Genomic DNA, 18,583 nt, shown 5'->3' with positions numbered 1-18,583 from the left:
AAGGCGATAATGGCTCGTTTCCACTGAGCGTTATGGTACGGTTTGGTTCGGTACGGTACACAATTTTTGCAGTTTCCATTGTGAATGGTACCCTAATTCCGAACTGTACCGTACCACTTTTTTGGTACCCTTTTGTTGGGGTACCAAGCACATTAGTACCGTACCAACAGGGTGGAGCTACACTCTGTGGAACTTTGATTGGTTGACAGAGAATCGTCCATCACAGCTTTCTGGCTACACCACGCCTATCATGAAAGGGTACTATTGGCAGTGGAAACGCAAGGTGTACCGTTCTGAACCGTACCGTATTGAACCGAACCGTACCGTAACACTCAGTGGAAACGAGGAATTATAGTATCCTGTGCCTTATCCCCTAGAGCATTGGTCTTCAAACTATGGCCCTCCAGTTGTTCAGGAACTATAATTCCCATCATGCCTAGTCAGGTCTGTGAATGTCAGAGTTTTACAATGCCTCATGGAAGGTGTAGTTCCGCAACAGCTGGAGGGCCGTAGTTTTTAGGGTCCCTGCCCTAGAGTTAATGAGTCCTTATTCCTTAGGGTAGTTTCCCAGAGTTGGGCTTTAGACCTATAGAGCAGAATTTAAAACTAACGTGCATTTTCTCTATACTGGGCAGAGCAGCATGTATACTGTAATGGCAGCCCCACTAGCAGTACATAATCCTATGGTTCCATTCAGCTGCCAACAGCAAAGCAGAATGCCCAGGCTTGGGGGAGGATGTGTTTTACACTCTGTCCCAGGGCTGTGCAGAGACCTTTGGAGAGGCAGGTTCTCAAGCACCCTCCCCTCCCCTCCCCCCTTTCTGCACGTGCCTGCTCTGTCCTCCAACATGACTCTGGAGGTGCTTGGGCACTAAGGTACCCACCTATTGTGACATGGGGCAGGGATGAAGTATTCCGCTCATCTGACTAACAATGCCATGCTCCTTGGGGGCTAATGGAGCAGTAGGGAAGAGAAGGAAAGATATGTATGGTGGGGTCAACATATACCACCTTTAGTACCAGCCTCTATACACCCCATCATTACCAGGCCATTTTTCAGTTTTTCGTGCTAATAGTTGACTGGCATGTACTTGGTAACATAACGCTATGCCTAAATTTGTTTTATACAATTTTTTATGACTGATAGAACTTACCACAATTTTTGGAAATGAGAAAACATGCTAGTATTGAGGCAGTTAAGGTGTTTTTTACCCAGCATTTTTTTGGAAATGAGAACAATTTTTGGAAATGAGAAAACATGCTAGTATTGAGGCAGTTAAGGTGTTTTTTACCCAGCATTTCATATCCCTTTTATGTGCCTGCTGTGTCATGTACTTGTATGAAAAAGTGTCCTATTCTCTTTGTGTTTCTTTTTTTGTGTGAAAACCCTGGAGTTCCTGCCAGTCCCTCTGTTTTCCTATTAGAAACTGACCGCACTAAGCAGAAGAGCAAAACATGATCAGTTCTCTAACTGTGCTGGGAACCCAGCCTGCTCTCCTCCAATGATCAGACTTGTCCTGATACACCACCCGCCACCCCCCCCCCCCCCACCCGTACAGCCTTTCACTGAAAAGTTCAATGTGCTGCTGCTTCTCCTCCCCAGCTCTTATGAAGCTGAGCCGAGGGAATGTGATCACTTAAAAGAAAAAAAAAAAGGGAGAATAATGCACTTTTTATCTTGTATCTCCACAACAGATCTGTTTCCTTTTCTTATCTGGTTTCAAAATCAGGAACATTCTAGAATTGTTATAGTGGGCTACGAATTATTTACTGCTAAACAAACCAAAAATACAGTATCTAGCAATTTCTGATGTTATATCACATATGCTAATCCAGACATGCAAAAACAAATAGCTGACATTCTGGTCAGTCTGCTTGCAGGAGTTATAGCTAACGGCAACAATCTGCTTGTGGGAATATTTACTGTGAGACAGCATTCTATGCTGATTTTGACTGTGTATTGTGAATCAGGTAATAAGAACCTACTGAGTCCTTTCTCATGGGAATATGATAAGTACTGAGATAGTTCTTGCTATCAGGCTAGCTCCTAAATACTTGAGAAACAGTTGAATTTGGTGCCAGAATATCTTTTCTGGGGCAATATGATAAACGTGGTCCTATATGGGGCCCATTGTGAGTTTCTTTGCTCAAAATAAAATTTTAAAGATATGATTCTGCCAGTAAATCTGTTAATATTCCAGTTTCTTTAAAGTGGTAGTAAACCACTGCAAAAAAAAAAAAAAACTTTCCCCTGTAAAACATATGCACAATGTGCTAGTATGCAGTAGCACATTATGTGAGACTTGGCTTAAAACAAAGCCCACCAGTGGCAGGCTGTCTTTGCTGACAGGGCTTCCTTCTTCACCCGGTCTTCCTTCTGGGTTCCTTCTACATGAGTGGCCAGGGCCACGATAACGTCACTCCTGTACATGGGCGCTGAGCCCTCGTTTACGGCACGAGCTCTGAAGGTACGGCATACCTTCAGAGCACATGCGCCCCTGACGTCACTGGCTGCTTGCAGTGTGAATATCTCCTAAAAAGTGAGATATTCCCTGTAACCTACAGGTAAGCCTTATAGGCTTTCCTATAGGTACAAGTCAAAATACTAAGTTTACTACCAATTTAACAGGGTGACAACATTGCAGTTCTGCAGTGAAAGCACTGCAGTGTTGTCAACCCGTGGAGCAGGTTTCCTAAATGAACATGTCATTTTAGGTAGACATTAACCACTTGCCAACTGCCGCACGACTATTTACTGCGGCAGTCTGGCTCTCCTGGGCAAACCGACGTAGGGCTACGTTGCTCGCCCAGGAGCCTCTAGGGGGCAAGCGTGCGCCGCCGGAGGCGCGCTCCCGTCCCCGCTCGTTCCCGCACATCCCCACGTGAGTGACCGGCGGCTCCGATGTCCGCCGGTCACTCGCGATCTGGAGAGGGAGAAAGGCAGGCGGCTAATGTAAACAAAGCCGCCTATCATTCTCCCTGATGTAACTTCAGAGACTACAGGATCCTGCTATGTAGGATCGTATGTCTCTGTTGTTACATCACAAGCCACGCCCCTTTACAGTTAGAATCACGCCCCTAGGGACACACTTAACCCCTTGATCACTAATAAAGTTAACCCCTTCCCTGCCAGTGTCATTTTTACAGTAACAGTGCATATGTATAGCACTGAATACTGTAGTAATGTCACTGGTACCCCCAAAAGTGTCAAAAATGTTAGTCAGGGGTCCGATCTGTCTGCCGCAATGTTGCAGTCCCGCAAAAAAAACGCAGATCGCCGCCATTACTAGTTAAAAAAAAAACAATAAAAATGACATAATCTTTCCCGTAGTTAGTAAACGTAATAACTTTTGCGCAAACCAATCAAAATACGCTTATTGCGATTTTTTTTACCAAACATATGTAGCAGAAAACAAATTGGCCTAAAATGTTAAAAAATTTTGATTTTTACATTTTTTGGGGGGAATTTCATATAAAAAAATGTGAAAAATATTGTTAAATTTTTCAAAATTTACGCTCTTTTTTTGTTTATAGCGCAAAAAAATAAAAATCACACAGGTGATCAAATACCACCAAAAGAAAGCTCTGTTTGTGGGACAAAAAAAACATCAATTTAATTTGGGTACAGCATCGCACGACCGCGCAATTGTCCGTTAAATTCACGCAGTGCCGAATCGCAAAATAGGCCCTGGTCTTTGAGCAGGAAAATCCTCCGGGGCTTAAGTGGTTAAATAATTAACAAACAATGCAAATTTTAACTTTAACACTTTTGAAACAGTTACAGCAAAAGTTGTAGGGCCTCTTTTACATGGGCCTAGCTGCTGACTCGCATTCCATGGTAGACCACTTTGTCGGCAGCAGCTGGCCTGCAATTATCAAGTTTTTAGGAGAAGATATGCTGCCTCCTGCACATCTGCTTAAAGAGAGAGTTTTCACACCAAAATCGCTCTTCACTGAGCCGCAACTGCATATATTAGGGCTTGTTCACACTTGAATACATTTCTAACGCTTAACAAACGCTCCTATAGCCATAGTATGGGTTTTAGGCTGGCATTTTACAAGCGTTAACGACGAGGTAAAAATGCTCCTCAAATTCTCTATAGGCAGTTTTGAAGCATATGATGAGCGTAAGTCCCAGTTTACACTAGGTCGCTCCGACTTAGGGGGCGACCTGTGAAGTCGCGTGCGGCGCGACTTGCACGGACTTCATAAAATTAATGTCAATGCAAGTCGCCTCCAGGTCGCCCCGAAGTAGTACAGGACCATTTTTCTAAGTCGGAGCGACTTGTGTCGCTCCTATTAGAACCGTTCCTGTACTACTCAATGACCGCGACGGTGCACGACTTGCCAGGCTTATCAAGTCGCCTGACAAGTCGCCTGACAAGTCGTATTAGTGTGAACCGGCACTTAAGGTGCATTCATTTTAAAATTGCTCCACAATTGCCTTTTCCAATATAGTAAATAACTAAACTTAACGCTCCACAACTGCCGGCTAGAGCATTTACGAAGCATCACTATAGACTTGAATGGGAGGCCACAACTTCAGGCTGTCCTGCACCCATTGCCTGGATTTAACAGGCGGATAAGGTCAGTTAAATATGTGCCTCAAGTGCCTGATTGTGCCACCCGACATTGCCCGTATAAAAGGGGCCTAAACGGTATATTACTTTTTTAACATTTCATAATAGATTTGTTTTTTGTTTTCCCAGAACCTTATGGCAAGAGCTTTGTATGATAACGTGCCAGAATGCGCAGAAGAATTATCATTCCGGAAAGGCGATATCTTAACAGTAATTGAGCAGAACACTGGAGGCCTGGAGGGATGGTGGCTTTGTTCATTACATGGACGGCAAGGCATTGCACCAGGAAACAGACTGAAGCTTCTCATAGGCCCAGTGACTGAGGCTCCTAGACATGACATCCCCAAACAAGAAGCATCACCGCAGCCTGGCTATCAACATCAGCCTTACCAGACTCCACAGTCTTCATTTCCAGATCCTGTTTATCAGGTGCCCCCGTCTCACCACAGTCCAGCTATGTTTAAAGCCTATCGGGGTCATGACTTAGCAGATGTGAAGCAAGGAGCACCATATATGGAAAATGTAGATGGCTCTCCAGGCAACAAAGTAAGTATATATCCATACATTGTACTTGCAGTATACAAAAGATTTGTACTTTGATGTTATGAATTTAGGGGCTAATTACGTTTTTGATAAAATCCCTTAAAAACAGGCAGTATAATGAGATCACTGTTTCTGGCGGCCCCAGTAATTTCACTGTAGTGATTGCAATACTTAGCATGTTTATGAGTAGTCATGGGTAATTACATTCTGTGATTGACTTGAACTTCCTCAATTCAGGTAAAAAGTGAATACAAAAACATACAGTACGGGCATAATGCAGTAACATAAAACTTTTGACCTTTGTTTAATAAAACCCTGTCTAAAGATTAGGAACATATTTTTATCCACATCAACAAAAAAATGACTTTAATTGTTATGATGAGGCATACTTCTAAAAGCCAGTGTCTGATTGGATAACACCCGATCTGGCTGATAACTATCAAATCAGGAAGCAATTATATGTCTTTTGGATAAAAAATAAACTTGTGCAGGCACCCTTAGGGCCAAGTGATGGAAGTGGGAAGAAATGATCCATAGTTTCCTGAAGATTAGAATAGTCCCTCGGATTGGGGTGATTGCTAAGAGGCTTTATATGAATGCTCATCCAGTGCAGCTGTTTGCGGTTTTGCTACAATTCTTCATTAGGCCAGTTTTATAGCAATGACAGTTTCCGATCATCATCTGCCTTTGGTGGTACATGGTTTTATATACTGTTTTTTTGTGGTGTATGTTGTAGGCAGTGGGTGGTATATTTTAGTTTTGTGCTGCCCTAGGCAAGACTAAAATTGGGCGCCCCCTTTCCCCCTCCTATGTAAATTTGCCCCACTCCTTCCTTTTTAACGGATGTGACTCCCTCCAAAATTGAAGGGCTCCAAGTGCCAGCATGTACCCCTGAGATCTCACGAGAGGGGGGGGGGGTGAGAGGGGGTGGGAGAGAGAGAGAGAGAGAGAGGGGGGGGTGGGTGAGAGAGAGAGGGGGGAATGACAGAGAGAGAGGGGGTGGGTGAGGTAGGGAGGGAGGGAGAGAGGGGGGGTGAGAGAGAGAGAGGGAGGGATGAGAGAGGGAGGGGGGATGAAAGGGAGAGAGAGAGGGGGGTGGTGACAGAGAGAAAGGATGAGAGAGAGAGAAAGAGGGGGTTAGAGTGAGAAAGAGAGAGGGGTGAGAGAAGAGGGGTTGAGAGAGAGGGGGGTGAGAGAGAAAGAGAGAGGGAGAGAGAGAGAGGGGAGGGGAGAGAGTGAGGGGTGAGTGAGTGACAGAGAGGAGGGGGAGGTGAGAGAGAGAGAGGTGGGAGAGGCGGCTCTAGCAACCAGTGGCCAAAAGAGTCTCAGGTGGAGGTGGGGGCAGCTTTTTTGCTGCCCCCCTGCTAAGTGCCGCCCTAGGCCTGGGCCTTGTCGGCCTAGGCCAAAATACAGCACTGGTTGTAGGTACAGGACGTTCTGTTTGCAAATTAGTGTTTTGCAGTAATACCTTCCTTGTGTTCATGAAAGGTTTGGAATAGATATTTGAACCCTGCTTAGAATGATTCCTTCTCAATTCCAGCATCAATTAATTCTTGGCTTTAAAATCCAATAAAGTCTGAGTCCTTTTGGCTCCATATAATCTTTAGTCAGCTCTTTGTTGAAACTATGAAATTAAGTTTAAGTAATGTCATCTGTTGACTCTAAATGAAAAACAAAACTTTTGGCTTTATAATAGCGTATGTTTTATGCTGTTAAAGCTTGGATGAGTGTGTATATAGATTTCAAATTAAAACAGATTTCATAGGGGTTACATTATGCGTTAACACATATGGGTATGGGATAACATTCCATGTTAGCCTACAGATTATACTTTGCTGCCAAAAAGTCATAATCTCCAATAGTGGACTTATCATTAAAATACACACTTCATCAATTATTAGGGCACATGTCCACTGAACCACTTGACAGCATTACTTTGTGTTAAAGGGACCCCTTAACCACAGGGTCACTTTTACAAAAATACCCTCCTGCAAAAGAAGTGTTCATTTACTTACCTTTCCGGTGGCCAATGTAAGGAAAATCCACTGCATTTCCACTCTCCAGCCACTGCAAGCAATCAACAATCTGTTGAGTTAGGCACTTGATCTCCATAAGATTTACCCCCCTTCATGCCCAGGCCATTTTTTGTGATACGGCACTGCATTACTTTAACTGACATTAACTTTAACTAACAATTGCGCGGTCATGCAACACTGTACACAAATAAAATGTATGTCTTTTTTTCCCACAAATAGAGATTTCTTTTGGTGGTATGTGATCACCACTGCATTTTTAATTTTTTTTTGCGCTATAAACAAAAAAATAGCGACAATTTTTTGAAAAATTGCTATAAAACATATCCAATAAGAAAAATTCATAAATTCATAAATTTAGGCCAATATCTATTCTGCTACTAATTTTTGTTAAACAAAATCCCAATAAGAGTATATTGATTGGTTTGCGCAAAAGTTATGGCGCCTAAATACTATGAGATATATACTGGAATATTTATTTATTTTTTATACTAGTAATGGTGGCGATCATTGACTTATAGCATGATTGCGATATTGAAGCAGACAATCGGATGCCAACTGACATTTTGTCGGAACCAGTGACACTAATACACCAATCAGTGCTAAAAATATGCACTGTCACTATACTAATGATACTGGCTGGCAAGGGGTTAAACATCTAGAGAAATCAAAGGGTTAAATGTGTGCCTGGCAGTGTTTTTGTGTACTGTGTTAGGTGCTTTTACTAAGGGAAGTGATGGATTTTATTCCCTGCTTTGCACCCCCTCCCCTTGTCAGAACGAAGCTCTGCTTTGTTTACATAGGCAGAGCTCCATTCTGTGTATCTGCCCAATGATCGACAGGTGTCGGTGGACATCCATTGCCTGGCACTCGCAGATTGGCTTCTTCTGTGAGTAATCACAGCAGAAGCAGGGCCCCTAGGCGTAAGTGCAGAATCACGTATATATACGGGATTCTGCACAGTAGGGCCACCCTGTAGCAGTAGATTTGCTATGGGGCGGTCCCTACCTGGTTAAAAACTTGCTCCCCTCAAAGGCTGCTGTGGTTCCTTTCTCCAGTTCATAATCACTTTGGGAGGTACAAGCCAACAGGAGGAACTGCAGCAGCATCTGTCCAATGATCGACGAGTGTCGGTCGACATACATTGCCTGGCACTCGCAGATTGGCTTCTGCGGTGAGTAAGCGTAAGTGCAGAATCACGTATATATACGGGATTCTGCACAGTAGGGCCACCCTGTAGCAATTGATCTGCTATGGGGCGGTCCCTACCTGGTTAAATGCTTGCTCCCCTCAACGGCTGCTGTGGTTCCTTTCTCCAGTTCATACATCACTTTGGGAGGTACAAGCCAACAGGAGGAACTGCAGCAGCATCTGCCCAATGATTGACGGGTGTCGGTGGACATCCTTTGCCTGGCACTCGCACATTGGCTTCTGCTGTGAGTAATCACAGCAGAAGCAGGCCCCCTAGGCGTAAGTGCAGAATCATGTATATATACGGTATTCTGCACAGTAGGGCCACCCTGTAGCAATTGATCTGCTATGGGGCGGTCCCTACCTGGTTAAATGCTTGCACCCCTCAGTGGCTGCTGTGGTTCCATTCTCCAGTTCATGCATCACTTTGGGAGGTACAACGAAAACAGGAGGAACTGCAGCAGCAGCTGACGGGGGGGGGGGGGGAGCAAGCATTCAACTCATCCAGCAGGGGGTGCGAGCATTCAACTCATCTGATCGAATGCTTACAACGAGAAGGGGCAGCATTCCTTTACATGGGCCACTGGAATGGTAGTTGAAGAAACATTTCTTTTACAGGTGGGATTTTTTGTAAAAATGTCTCTGTGGTCACCAGGTCACATTAAAGAAAAAGTACCCCCTGCCACTAATAAAGAAAAATCACTGCTCCTAAGCAGCCTTTTTTACAAAAAAAATACTGTACTTCCTTGAGACAATAGTAGGTTTCCTTGCTTTGTTTCACATAACCTGTGCTGTCTTTCTTTATAGTATAGAGTAGGGGCATAGACACAATATTATCCAGGGTGTCCCAGATTGCTCATTAGCTGCTTTTCCATTCCAATGAAGGTATATGGATAGTTGACTGTATTTAGTGAGCTCTACAGTTACTCGTTTTAAAACGAGGTCTTGTTTTTCAATTAGACCATGCTTCTTTAAGCATTAGACTTTAAAGAGTTGTTGTCAATATGTTTTCAGCATTCCTGACTCCGCCAAGCAGACAAAGGCAGGACAGTGGAGGATATGCTTGGCTGCTTTTGCCGTTTAGGCTTTGAACGCCAGCTTATATTGGCAGCAAGGTCAGACATTTTCCTCTCTAGACTTAATGCTGCTGCTTGCAGACCTTTGTAATATTTCTTGTGGGACTTGTACTCCAGACTACATTTTTTGAAGCCGCTATAATGCATATTTGGAAAACCGAGGCTCACATATGGATTTTCTGTTTCATAACACTTACGGAAGCTCCTCCTGTTTTTGATCAAAGCCAGGTGCTGGATTATTTTTCAAGTAGTATTCATTACCAGTAGAAAGTTCAGCTCTGGAGCTAGTGCCTTTGTTTACAGGTCCTTTCAGTTTGGAGCACCTTGTGTGTGTTTTTTTAGCTAACCGTATCAAATACAGCTGGGCCCTACATAGCACATAATAGGCTATGTTCATAAAAGGTCAGATGCAAAACAGGATGCATCTTCTGAGCATTTAGAATCTTGGACAAATTGCAGGTGCCATGGCTGTTGTCCGTTATTTTTCACTCAAAAATTACATTTTTCTGGGGGGTTTGAGATCAAAGAGCAAGGAGTTATTAACTTTTCACAAAATAATGTTACATTTAGGCATGTATTTAGTTATAGTCTATAGTATTAAAAAAAACTACTCTAAAGTATGTGTGACATAAGTGGAGTAATTGGAACACGCCTATAAGGATTTAGCATATAAACCTCAGAAATAAATGAGCATATATTTCATTGAGTTATCTGAAACGAAGCAAAATGGAGCAATTACATGCTGCTAATTCCTGATAAATCCCTGCATACTGAGGAAGGGATTAGATTTTGCATTACAGAAACCTTGAGACTTGTTCGGTGAACTTGTTAAGTTTGGAGAAAGTTGATATATTATACTCATCCATCTGTTACATTGGAATGCAATAAAGAACTGATGAAAACCACCAACAAGCCACAGTGTGACCTTCAACCAATCCTGTGCAAGCGAGCGCATTACTGTTGAGAAACGGCATTTCCAAAGCACCTTCGAATACCTTTGATGGAGCTATTAAAAGGATAAAGAGGCAGCCAGTTGAGGTTTAAGGATTATATTTCACGATAATTCAGCCAACAAATGCGTGGAAATATGGTTAGGATGGCCATACGTGGCGTGGTAAATGAAAGAAATGCAACTAGTTAAAGCTGGACCATAGGCAAATTTAAAAAGATACATATTGATGTAGCATTGTAGTCATTAAAAGATGAATAAATGTATTAAAGCAAGCAGTGTGAGTACCTCAGTTTGACCTAATATCAATTTCTTGCAATCCTCTGTAGAGCAGCCTTCAGAGTGGAAGAGAGAGTAGCCAGTCAGTTATGCTGTAGTGCTCATGTTCTAACAAGAAGCATGTCGATAAGAGGAGAGAGCACAGTGACAGAGAGATGAGCACATCAGTCCTCTGCTTCTCCTTCACAGTCCAGTCACAGGCTGCGGGAGGGACAAGACTTGTAAGGCCCCTTTCACGTGACCCGCTTTTCTAAGCAGGGGATCTGTTCTCTAATGTGATCTGAGCAGAGTGGGTGGAGGAGCGGTCCGCTCCATTTATGCAGAATGGACACAACCTGCTCTGCTCTATGGGCAGTCATATGTAAATGGACCGGCTGTCTGCTTACACCTAACTGCCCTCCAATCCAGTTCCTATCCCCGTTCGCCCCCATTCCATTTGTTTTTATTGGATCGGAGGTGGGCAGGTGTAAATGGGCACAAGACCATTTGCAAACAGAAAGAGCAGTGCTACTACCCATAAACAAGCTCCTGGGTGCCCAATCTACAGCCATTTAACTGTGATGTGTAGAAAGATGATCCGCACACCGGTAGTTGCTCTTAAAAACCTTCATCTTTATTCAGGAACCACAGAACACAACTTCTGATAACATCAGTTGACGTGTTTCAGCCTATAAGGCCTTAGTCATAACTCAGTTAATTAACTCAGTGCAGTTAATCTTTCTGCATAATACTGTTTACATCCACCAATCCATACAGGAGAATGGAGGATTGGATCGGGTCCGCGTGAAAAACGAACAAGCAGACTCAATCAGACTGCTCAAGTGAAAGTTGCCTTAGTGCAACAAAGAATAATCAGGTCCCCTGCACTGTTAGAGAGGGATGTGCTGTGTGCTGATAGACAGAAATATAAATCAGGTATTTCAACTGTTTATGTAGCTGCTTGCTTGGAGTTTATCTTTAAGTATAATTTGCAACAAAATATAAAGTTGCTAGCATTTCTGGTAGACAGAAGTTATTCTTATTTTTTTTTTTTTAGCCTGATGGTAAATTTGAGACTGATAACCAGTTCTGTTTTTATCAATGAAAAGGAAATAAAGTGTTTATCAAGTACTATGTTCTGACGCTGAAGCTAAATTAGGGAAGTGATCACACATCGGGCATTAACCATTCAAGGAGAACCAGGTATTTTGTCAATGACAATTCTTGGTGATTCATACCCACTTGGTTCCCCTTGAGGAAGATTTCCTTGTGACCTACTGATGTCTCTACTTTTTATTAAAAAAAAAAAATTGTAAATATTACTTTATAAGAAACAAGCGTGGTTCCCATGCTCACATTTTTTTGTCCGTTGTTGGCCAACACAGAATTAGCATGGCAGATTGGTGGCCAGTCATTCTGGATAAGCAACCAGTAATTTTTAGCAGTGGCCAAGCATTGCATGCTACTGTAACTTACAAGTAAGAAACCACATACACTAATGTGGGCAAGCCCTAGCACATTCACATTGCAGAAGATGTCAAGGTCAAAACTGTAAAATTCAACCAAACATTTAACAACATTTGGTACATAAATTCCAGCTATTCAATGGCAGTTACTTTGTGGTTGAATAGACTGCTATTTTAATATTGTAAGGCTCATTTACAGAGGTGACTTTATAAAAAGATATCGGTCACAATAATATAAGCACCATGGTGTTCTTATTATCACATTATGATGGAATAGTCCAAAGTTCTCCAAGATAACAGCAATGACTGTGCTGTTTTCTGCTTTCTTCTCCAATCAGAGCCTTTGCAGGGGGCCAGTGCTCTGATGTAATTGTGTAACCAGTAAGTCATACTGCTTATTGCCTACGGTTCTTAGCTAATGATCTGGCAAAAAAAGACAGACCTTAAATGTATTGCACAGTGCTTTACTGTGTGCTGTTTACTTAACCAGTGGTGTAAAAATAGGAGTCACAACTGGGCTTAAAGTGATAGTAAAGTCTCTTTTTTTTTTTGTTTTTTGTTTTTTTTTCATTTTGTTTAAAAATCACAAACATATCATACTTACCTATTCTTTGCAGTGGTTTTGCACAGAGCAGCCCAGATCCTCCTCTTCTCGGGTCCCTCGTCGGCACTCCTGCCCCCCCTCCTGTTTAGTGCCACCATAGTAAGTAGCTTGCTATGTGGGTGCCCGAGCCGAGCCGCTGGTTTATGTATCCATTCAGACACAGAGCCGTAGCTCGGCCCTACCCCCTCTCTCTTGACAGCAGCTGGGGCCAATGGCACACGCTGCTTTGTCTCAGCTATTCTCCTGCAAGTATTAGGGGGCTAAAGGGGGCTGGTGCATGCCAAAGGGTTTTTATCTTATTGCATGGAATGCATTAAGATAAAAAACCTTCTTACTTTAGAACCACTTTAATAGAGACCCACGTACCAGCTATTCAACTAACCAATATAGGCCTTATCCTCTTATTTTCCATAATTCCGGCAGGTTGAGGGATTGGGGAAAAAAATTCAGGCCTAGTATCCGAAAGCATCAAGAATTGCAAGATATTGGCTACTCACAGGCACAAGATGTCATGGCCCAAAAATGGCTTTACAAATAGTGGAAACAAATATGGTACAAATTGTACAAATATGGTACAAAAATGGAACAAAAAGTAAGCACTCCAGTCCAGAAAGGCAAAACCTTGTAAAGAAAAAGGTGGACTAAGGGCTCTTATTCAAAGACACCTTATTTGGTTGTTGTAATGCAATTTGGGGTTTTAGTATTATCTCTTCATCAGGAAATAAACCAATGATCTAATAAACAATATCAAGACTATATTGAAAGAGAATCGACAAATAAAAGGTTAAAGATTAAAATATATATTTAAAAAAGTACTTTCAGGTCTACTATCTAACACACTGCTGAAGGACCTAAGACATCTGTGGGTATGGTAGACAACAATGCCCAGCAGTTGCTCAATGCCGGTATGTGTTTAGATTGGGGTTAGCACAGCGTTATGAGCAGAAACAAACTCATTCACTGCATTAGTATGCACTCGGCTTGTGCATTTGCTTTTGACATGTTCTTCCAACCCGTAAAGTATGCGTTCAGGGAATACGTCATACACACGTGCGTGTTTTTTACTGTTGTTATATAATAATTATACAGGAATACTGCCCCGTACAGCTTTTTGTTTCTTTGACTAGCTTTGCGTCACCTGTGGCTCCCTGGGCAGGAAAAATGATGGCAGGGTTTTACACTACAACATAATTGAAGCCTAAAACTATGTGCATTAGGCCCCAAATTATGTTTCAGGACCCCTGATCCTAAAAAAAACAACGAGAACTCCTTACGTGCACGTTTTTTGGAATAAAATCCCCTTTTATACAAATTTAATACATGATTTAGTAATGCAGTGCATTAATATGAAATGACTAACAGAAGCCATCTAAATTTATGTAAGCATTTGCTCTATTAGCCTCCCCAGGGCTGCTTTTATTCATAAGCATGTTGCTATGTGACAAATAGACTGAATCATCACTACAGCCAGAGACGTGTTGCTTTTTTTAGTATCTGAGTTTCACAGAACAGAGTTAACACGATTCACATTTTTGGCCACACAAGAGTAATATTCAACTTGAGAGCAAACACAGCTAGCAGGATGCAGAATTCAGGAGTAAACACCATATGCCTCTGACCATTTGGGTGTAAAGAAAATTCTACCAAGTAGCCACAGCAATGTAAACACTTTTAGCGGCTCTGTATAATTATATGAAACACCATGTGCAATATTTATGCTGGGCTATATTATTGAATCTAAATATGAACTTGCACCATACTTATTTATAGCCAGTGTTGCAATTTGTAGATTTCACACTATGAAAGCCAGTTTAAACACTTGTGAAATAGCCTTTTGATCAACGCAAACCAAAAGTTAAAAAGTCAGTTCACACAAAAGTGATAGTTTGGTCCCTGGCCTAATTTACAACCCTGTTTCTGTCCGAATTGGAGTTTTGGTTGTTTCATAGTTAAATAGTTAAGTTAAAAAAGACATAAGTCCACGTAGTTCAACCAATAGAAAAAAATAAATAAATAGAAAACCTCCATATACACAATCCTATAACCACAGTGGATCCAAAAAACCTATGAAGCATGGTCCAATTTACTCCAGTAGGGGACAGTCGGAATATTCCCCTGAATCAAAAATCTCCGGTGGTGTTACTTATAAATGTTAATATTTACTACCTATGAATGTAAAGCTTGCCATAGATGGATCAAAGTTCAGCAGGGAGCAGCCGAATTTCAATCCACGTGTGGCTGTCCCTGTGTGTCAGAAGTCGATCATTGGATTGAACTCTGTTGACTGGAAAGTTGGAAAACTTTTATCGATCAGCAGCTGCAGTCTCTGATCAGTGTATTCTGACAAAGCTGTCAGAATACAATGGGGTAGATTTACTAAAACTGGTGCACTCTGGTTGTGCATGGTAGCCAATCAGCTTCTAGCTTCAGCTTGTTCAATTAAACTTCGCCAATAAAACATGGAAGCTGATTGGTTTCTATGCACAGCTGCACCAGAATTTGGACTCTCCAGTTTTAGTAAATAACCCTTAATGTCTCAGCTTGGAGGATTCCACCACCCTTGTGTCGAGGGAAGAAACTGTTCATTTAACAACCCAACTTTGATATCTTTCTTCCAGAATTGTGTGTTTCTGGAACCTCTTCTTTATCAAAATAATACGGGTAGACTGGGACCTTCCCATAATGGACACAACAGGTGTGTGGACCCTGGAAAGCAAATCTCACCTCTAAAGTTTGAGAGTGGTCATCATGTGGTTTGACTCCATACCATCTACCAAATATCAGTGGACCTGTCAATCTACAGAGACGAAAAAATCAAGCATAATTTTAATAATTGGGTTGCATATTGGTGGTCTTTAAAATATATAATGATGGGCTTTACAGAGGAACAAGTGTCCGCCTCAGAGATAGTCTAGCAAGCTGGAAAAAGCATGGCACATAGACATAAAATCATGAAATTAGAGGGTAAGAAATGAAAATGAGCCATTACATACAGCCTACTTAGCGACATAAATGCACCCTAAAACCATCATTGATGTGCCAATGCTAAAAAGACCTCAGCAGTCATTTACATGAGTGATCATCAGAACTTTTAGGAAATGGCTTTTGGAACTTTAAAGCCTTTTCTGATCATTTAGTTTTGACTGCTGTTGTATAACTAATGGGTTAAATGGATGGCATTCATTGAATAGATGGGCCCTGAATGTTCTGTTCTGTCCTGAGTGTTTGTACAGCAAGAGCACCTGCTGTTTGTCCAGGCCCTTGTGTTTCATTGGTGATTCACCTGGGGCAGCTGAAAAGCTTTATTGAAAACCTTCTGAAATGTTATTTACGTCCTTGTCTTATTTTATGACGTGGGTTTTGTAGAATAAAAAAATGAGAGCCTGCTACATATTATGTTACCTTTCAGCCAGGTGTCATTGATATGTGCTAGAAAAGGTTTGATCTGTATTATTAATATCATAGATACATCTGTCTTAAAGTGATTGTAAACGATCACCTCGTAAAACAACCCATTCAATATAAAATAGAAATGAAAGATGAAACATTTTTGTATAGATATAAAAAACATTATAAAAAACTTGTTTCCCTTTTTTTTTTATAAGTGATCACATTCCCTCTGTTCTCAGCTGCATAAGAGCTGGGGGGAGGACAAGCAGCAGCACACTGAGCTTCCCAGTCAATGGCTGTGCAGCGGGGGGGTGTCAGGATAAGTCTAAGCATTGGAGGAGGGTACACTATGATGTGTTTTACTGCTTAGTGTGGTCAGTTTTTAAAGAGGAAGTAAAGCTTAAGCATAGCCTATGATAAGGCTTACTTATAGGCAGTGCTTTAAGTGGCCCAAAAGAGGTGACGGTACTCTATTATAGCCTATAAATGTTGTCCCCCACCCCACATCAGGGTCCCCACAGAGCACCCCCACTGGCCTGGGCTGGGACTCCAGAGCAGGGGGACTCACTTGTGGTGACTGGTTTTGTGGGAAATATTATTTCGGGGTGGGGGCAATTGAGGGCGCAGATGTCCAAAATGAGCGTACTGGTACGCTAAGGCGTACGGAGAGGTGGCGGTATGCTCAAGAGCCATATTTTGAAATGGCGGTACTGAGTACCAGTGCATACCAGCCCACTTAAAGCACTGCCTATAGGTACTGTAAATATCTTCTAAACATGCACCGCTTAGGAGATATTTACTTTGCATGCAGCCAGTGACATCAGTGGCGCATGTGCTTTGATGGAACGGCTGCCCGTGCCATTCCTTCAGAGCCCTGTGCTGTGAACAGCGGCTCCCGCACGGAAGTGACGTCATCGTGGCTCTGGCCAATCAGATGGCCAGAGGATGTGAAACGGAAGGAAGATGGGTGAACATGTTGGCCGTGTCAGCGGTGAGCTGGCGGGGCTGCCGGGGCTTCCTTCTAAGGGAAGTAATTCATATTGAGCTAGTATGCAATGCATACTAGCGCATTATGCCTTCGTCTTTCATTTTTTGTTTTGTTTTTTTTTTTGGAAGTTTACAAACTCTTTAATAGGAAAGCAAGGGGACTTGCAGGAATTTTACATAAAGTAAGCATACTAAGAGAACGGGATACTTTCTCATACATGTACAAGGTACAGCAGGCTCATAACAGGAATATGAAGTGTTGGGGAAACAAATGCTTTAAATATCTGATGTCAGCAGGGCAGTCTTGGAACTTTAGCAAAAGATAGACAGTCATCAATGAAAGTGTATGCACTAAAAATCATTAAAGCAGTGTTTATTTAAGCACTGCCAGTGTAAATACAAAAAAAGAACCACAGACTTGATGTCAAACATGTGGCTGTTTTGCATGTCAGAGGTGAATCTATCACAATAGTGGCGGGAACGGAGGAAAACAGTTTGCGCATATCTATTTCAGCAGTCTAGTTACCCGTTGGGGTACAGTTGACTGGTATGGACGTAGTTCACCCCCAAACTGACATAGCACTTTTTTCAGCTGCTTATATCTCTACATGACCATAACAAAAAATGTCCCCACAAGTTACAGACCTCCTATTTTAGGTCGGCCAAACAGTGAGTGAATTTCTTTCCCGCAGGAAATAAATTTGCTTGATTCCCCCATTAATAGAGACAGTGTTGATGTGGGAATCCCTCCTGTCGGGCCATTTTCTTCCCCGCTAGCGATAATCGCAGGTAAAACCCGGCATTGATTGATCGATCAGCTTGGTACAATCAACCTGCCCATACACGGTTCAAATCTCAGTCGGTTCCTGCTGAACCGGCCAAGATGTGAACCGTGTATGGCCTGCCTTAGTTACCATTACCCTTCTTATGGAAATAACTGCTTTTTTTCTTTAAAGAAAACTAGTCACCTATCTGAATCCCCACAGCTGAATTGTTCTACTAGGGCAGCTTTATCTATCAGGGATTGTTTGTTTTTGATTATTTACTTGAATTCTCACCTTGTCAGAGCAGAAATGTCAAGTAAGGCTTATCTCCTGCCTGAAATACCTTAAAGCGGTAGTAATCCCCGCGTGGTCATTTTTACCTACAGGTAAGCCTATAATAAGGCCTACCTGTAGGTAAAATAAATATCTCCTAAACTGTTTAGCAGGTATTGACTCTGGATGCAGCCTGTTACGTCACCGGCGCATGCGCTGTTAAGTCCGGGCACACCTTGCCAGAACTTCAGACCTTTGTGCCAGAAGCAAGGGCTCCACGCACATGCGCGGGAATGACATCATTGTGGTTCTGGCCAATCACATGGCCAGAGCTTGCGAACCCAGAGGAAAGACCCGGAAGAAGATGTCAGCCCTCTCAGTGCTGGAGGGCTTTATTCCAAGGTGAGTATTTCATCATGTGCTAGTATGTGATGCATACTAGCACATTTATGCCATTGTCTTGCATGTG

At 42.3% G+C, this 18,583-nt stretch overlaps 1 protein-coding gene across 2 annotated transcripts in view; it reads left to right on the top strand.

Annotated features, from left to right (window-relative positions):
- NEDD9 (neural precursor cell expressed, developmentally down-regulated 9) overlaps window positions 1-18,583 on the top strand; it is a 165,349-nt gene that overhangs the window by 128,615 nt on the left and 18,151 nt on the right. For both annotated transcript variants that reach the window (XM_082259724.1, XM_082259723.1), the window contains exon 2: window positions 4,710-5,126. In XM_082259724.1, the coding sequence (XP_082115850.1) occupies window positions 4,710-5,126 (417 nt within the window). The remainder of the gene's footprint in view (window positions 1-4,709; window positions 5,127-18,583) is intronic.

Source organism: Pelophylax lessonae, assembly GCF_965119305.1.
Source record: "Pelophylax lessonae genome assembly, chromosome: 5".
Lineage (NCBI taxonomy): Eukaryota > Metazoa > Chordata > Amphibia > Anura > Ranidae > Pelophylax > Pelophylax lessonae.
This window is presented reverse-complemented; position numbering and strand designations above follow the sequence as displayed.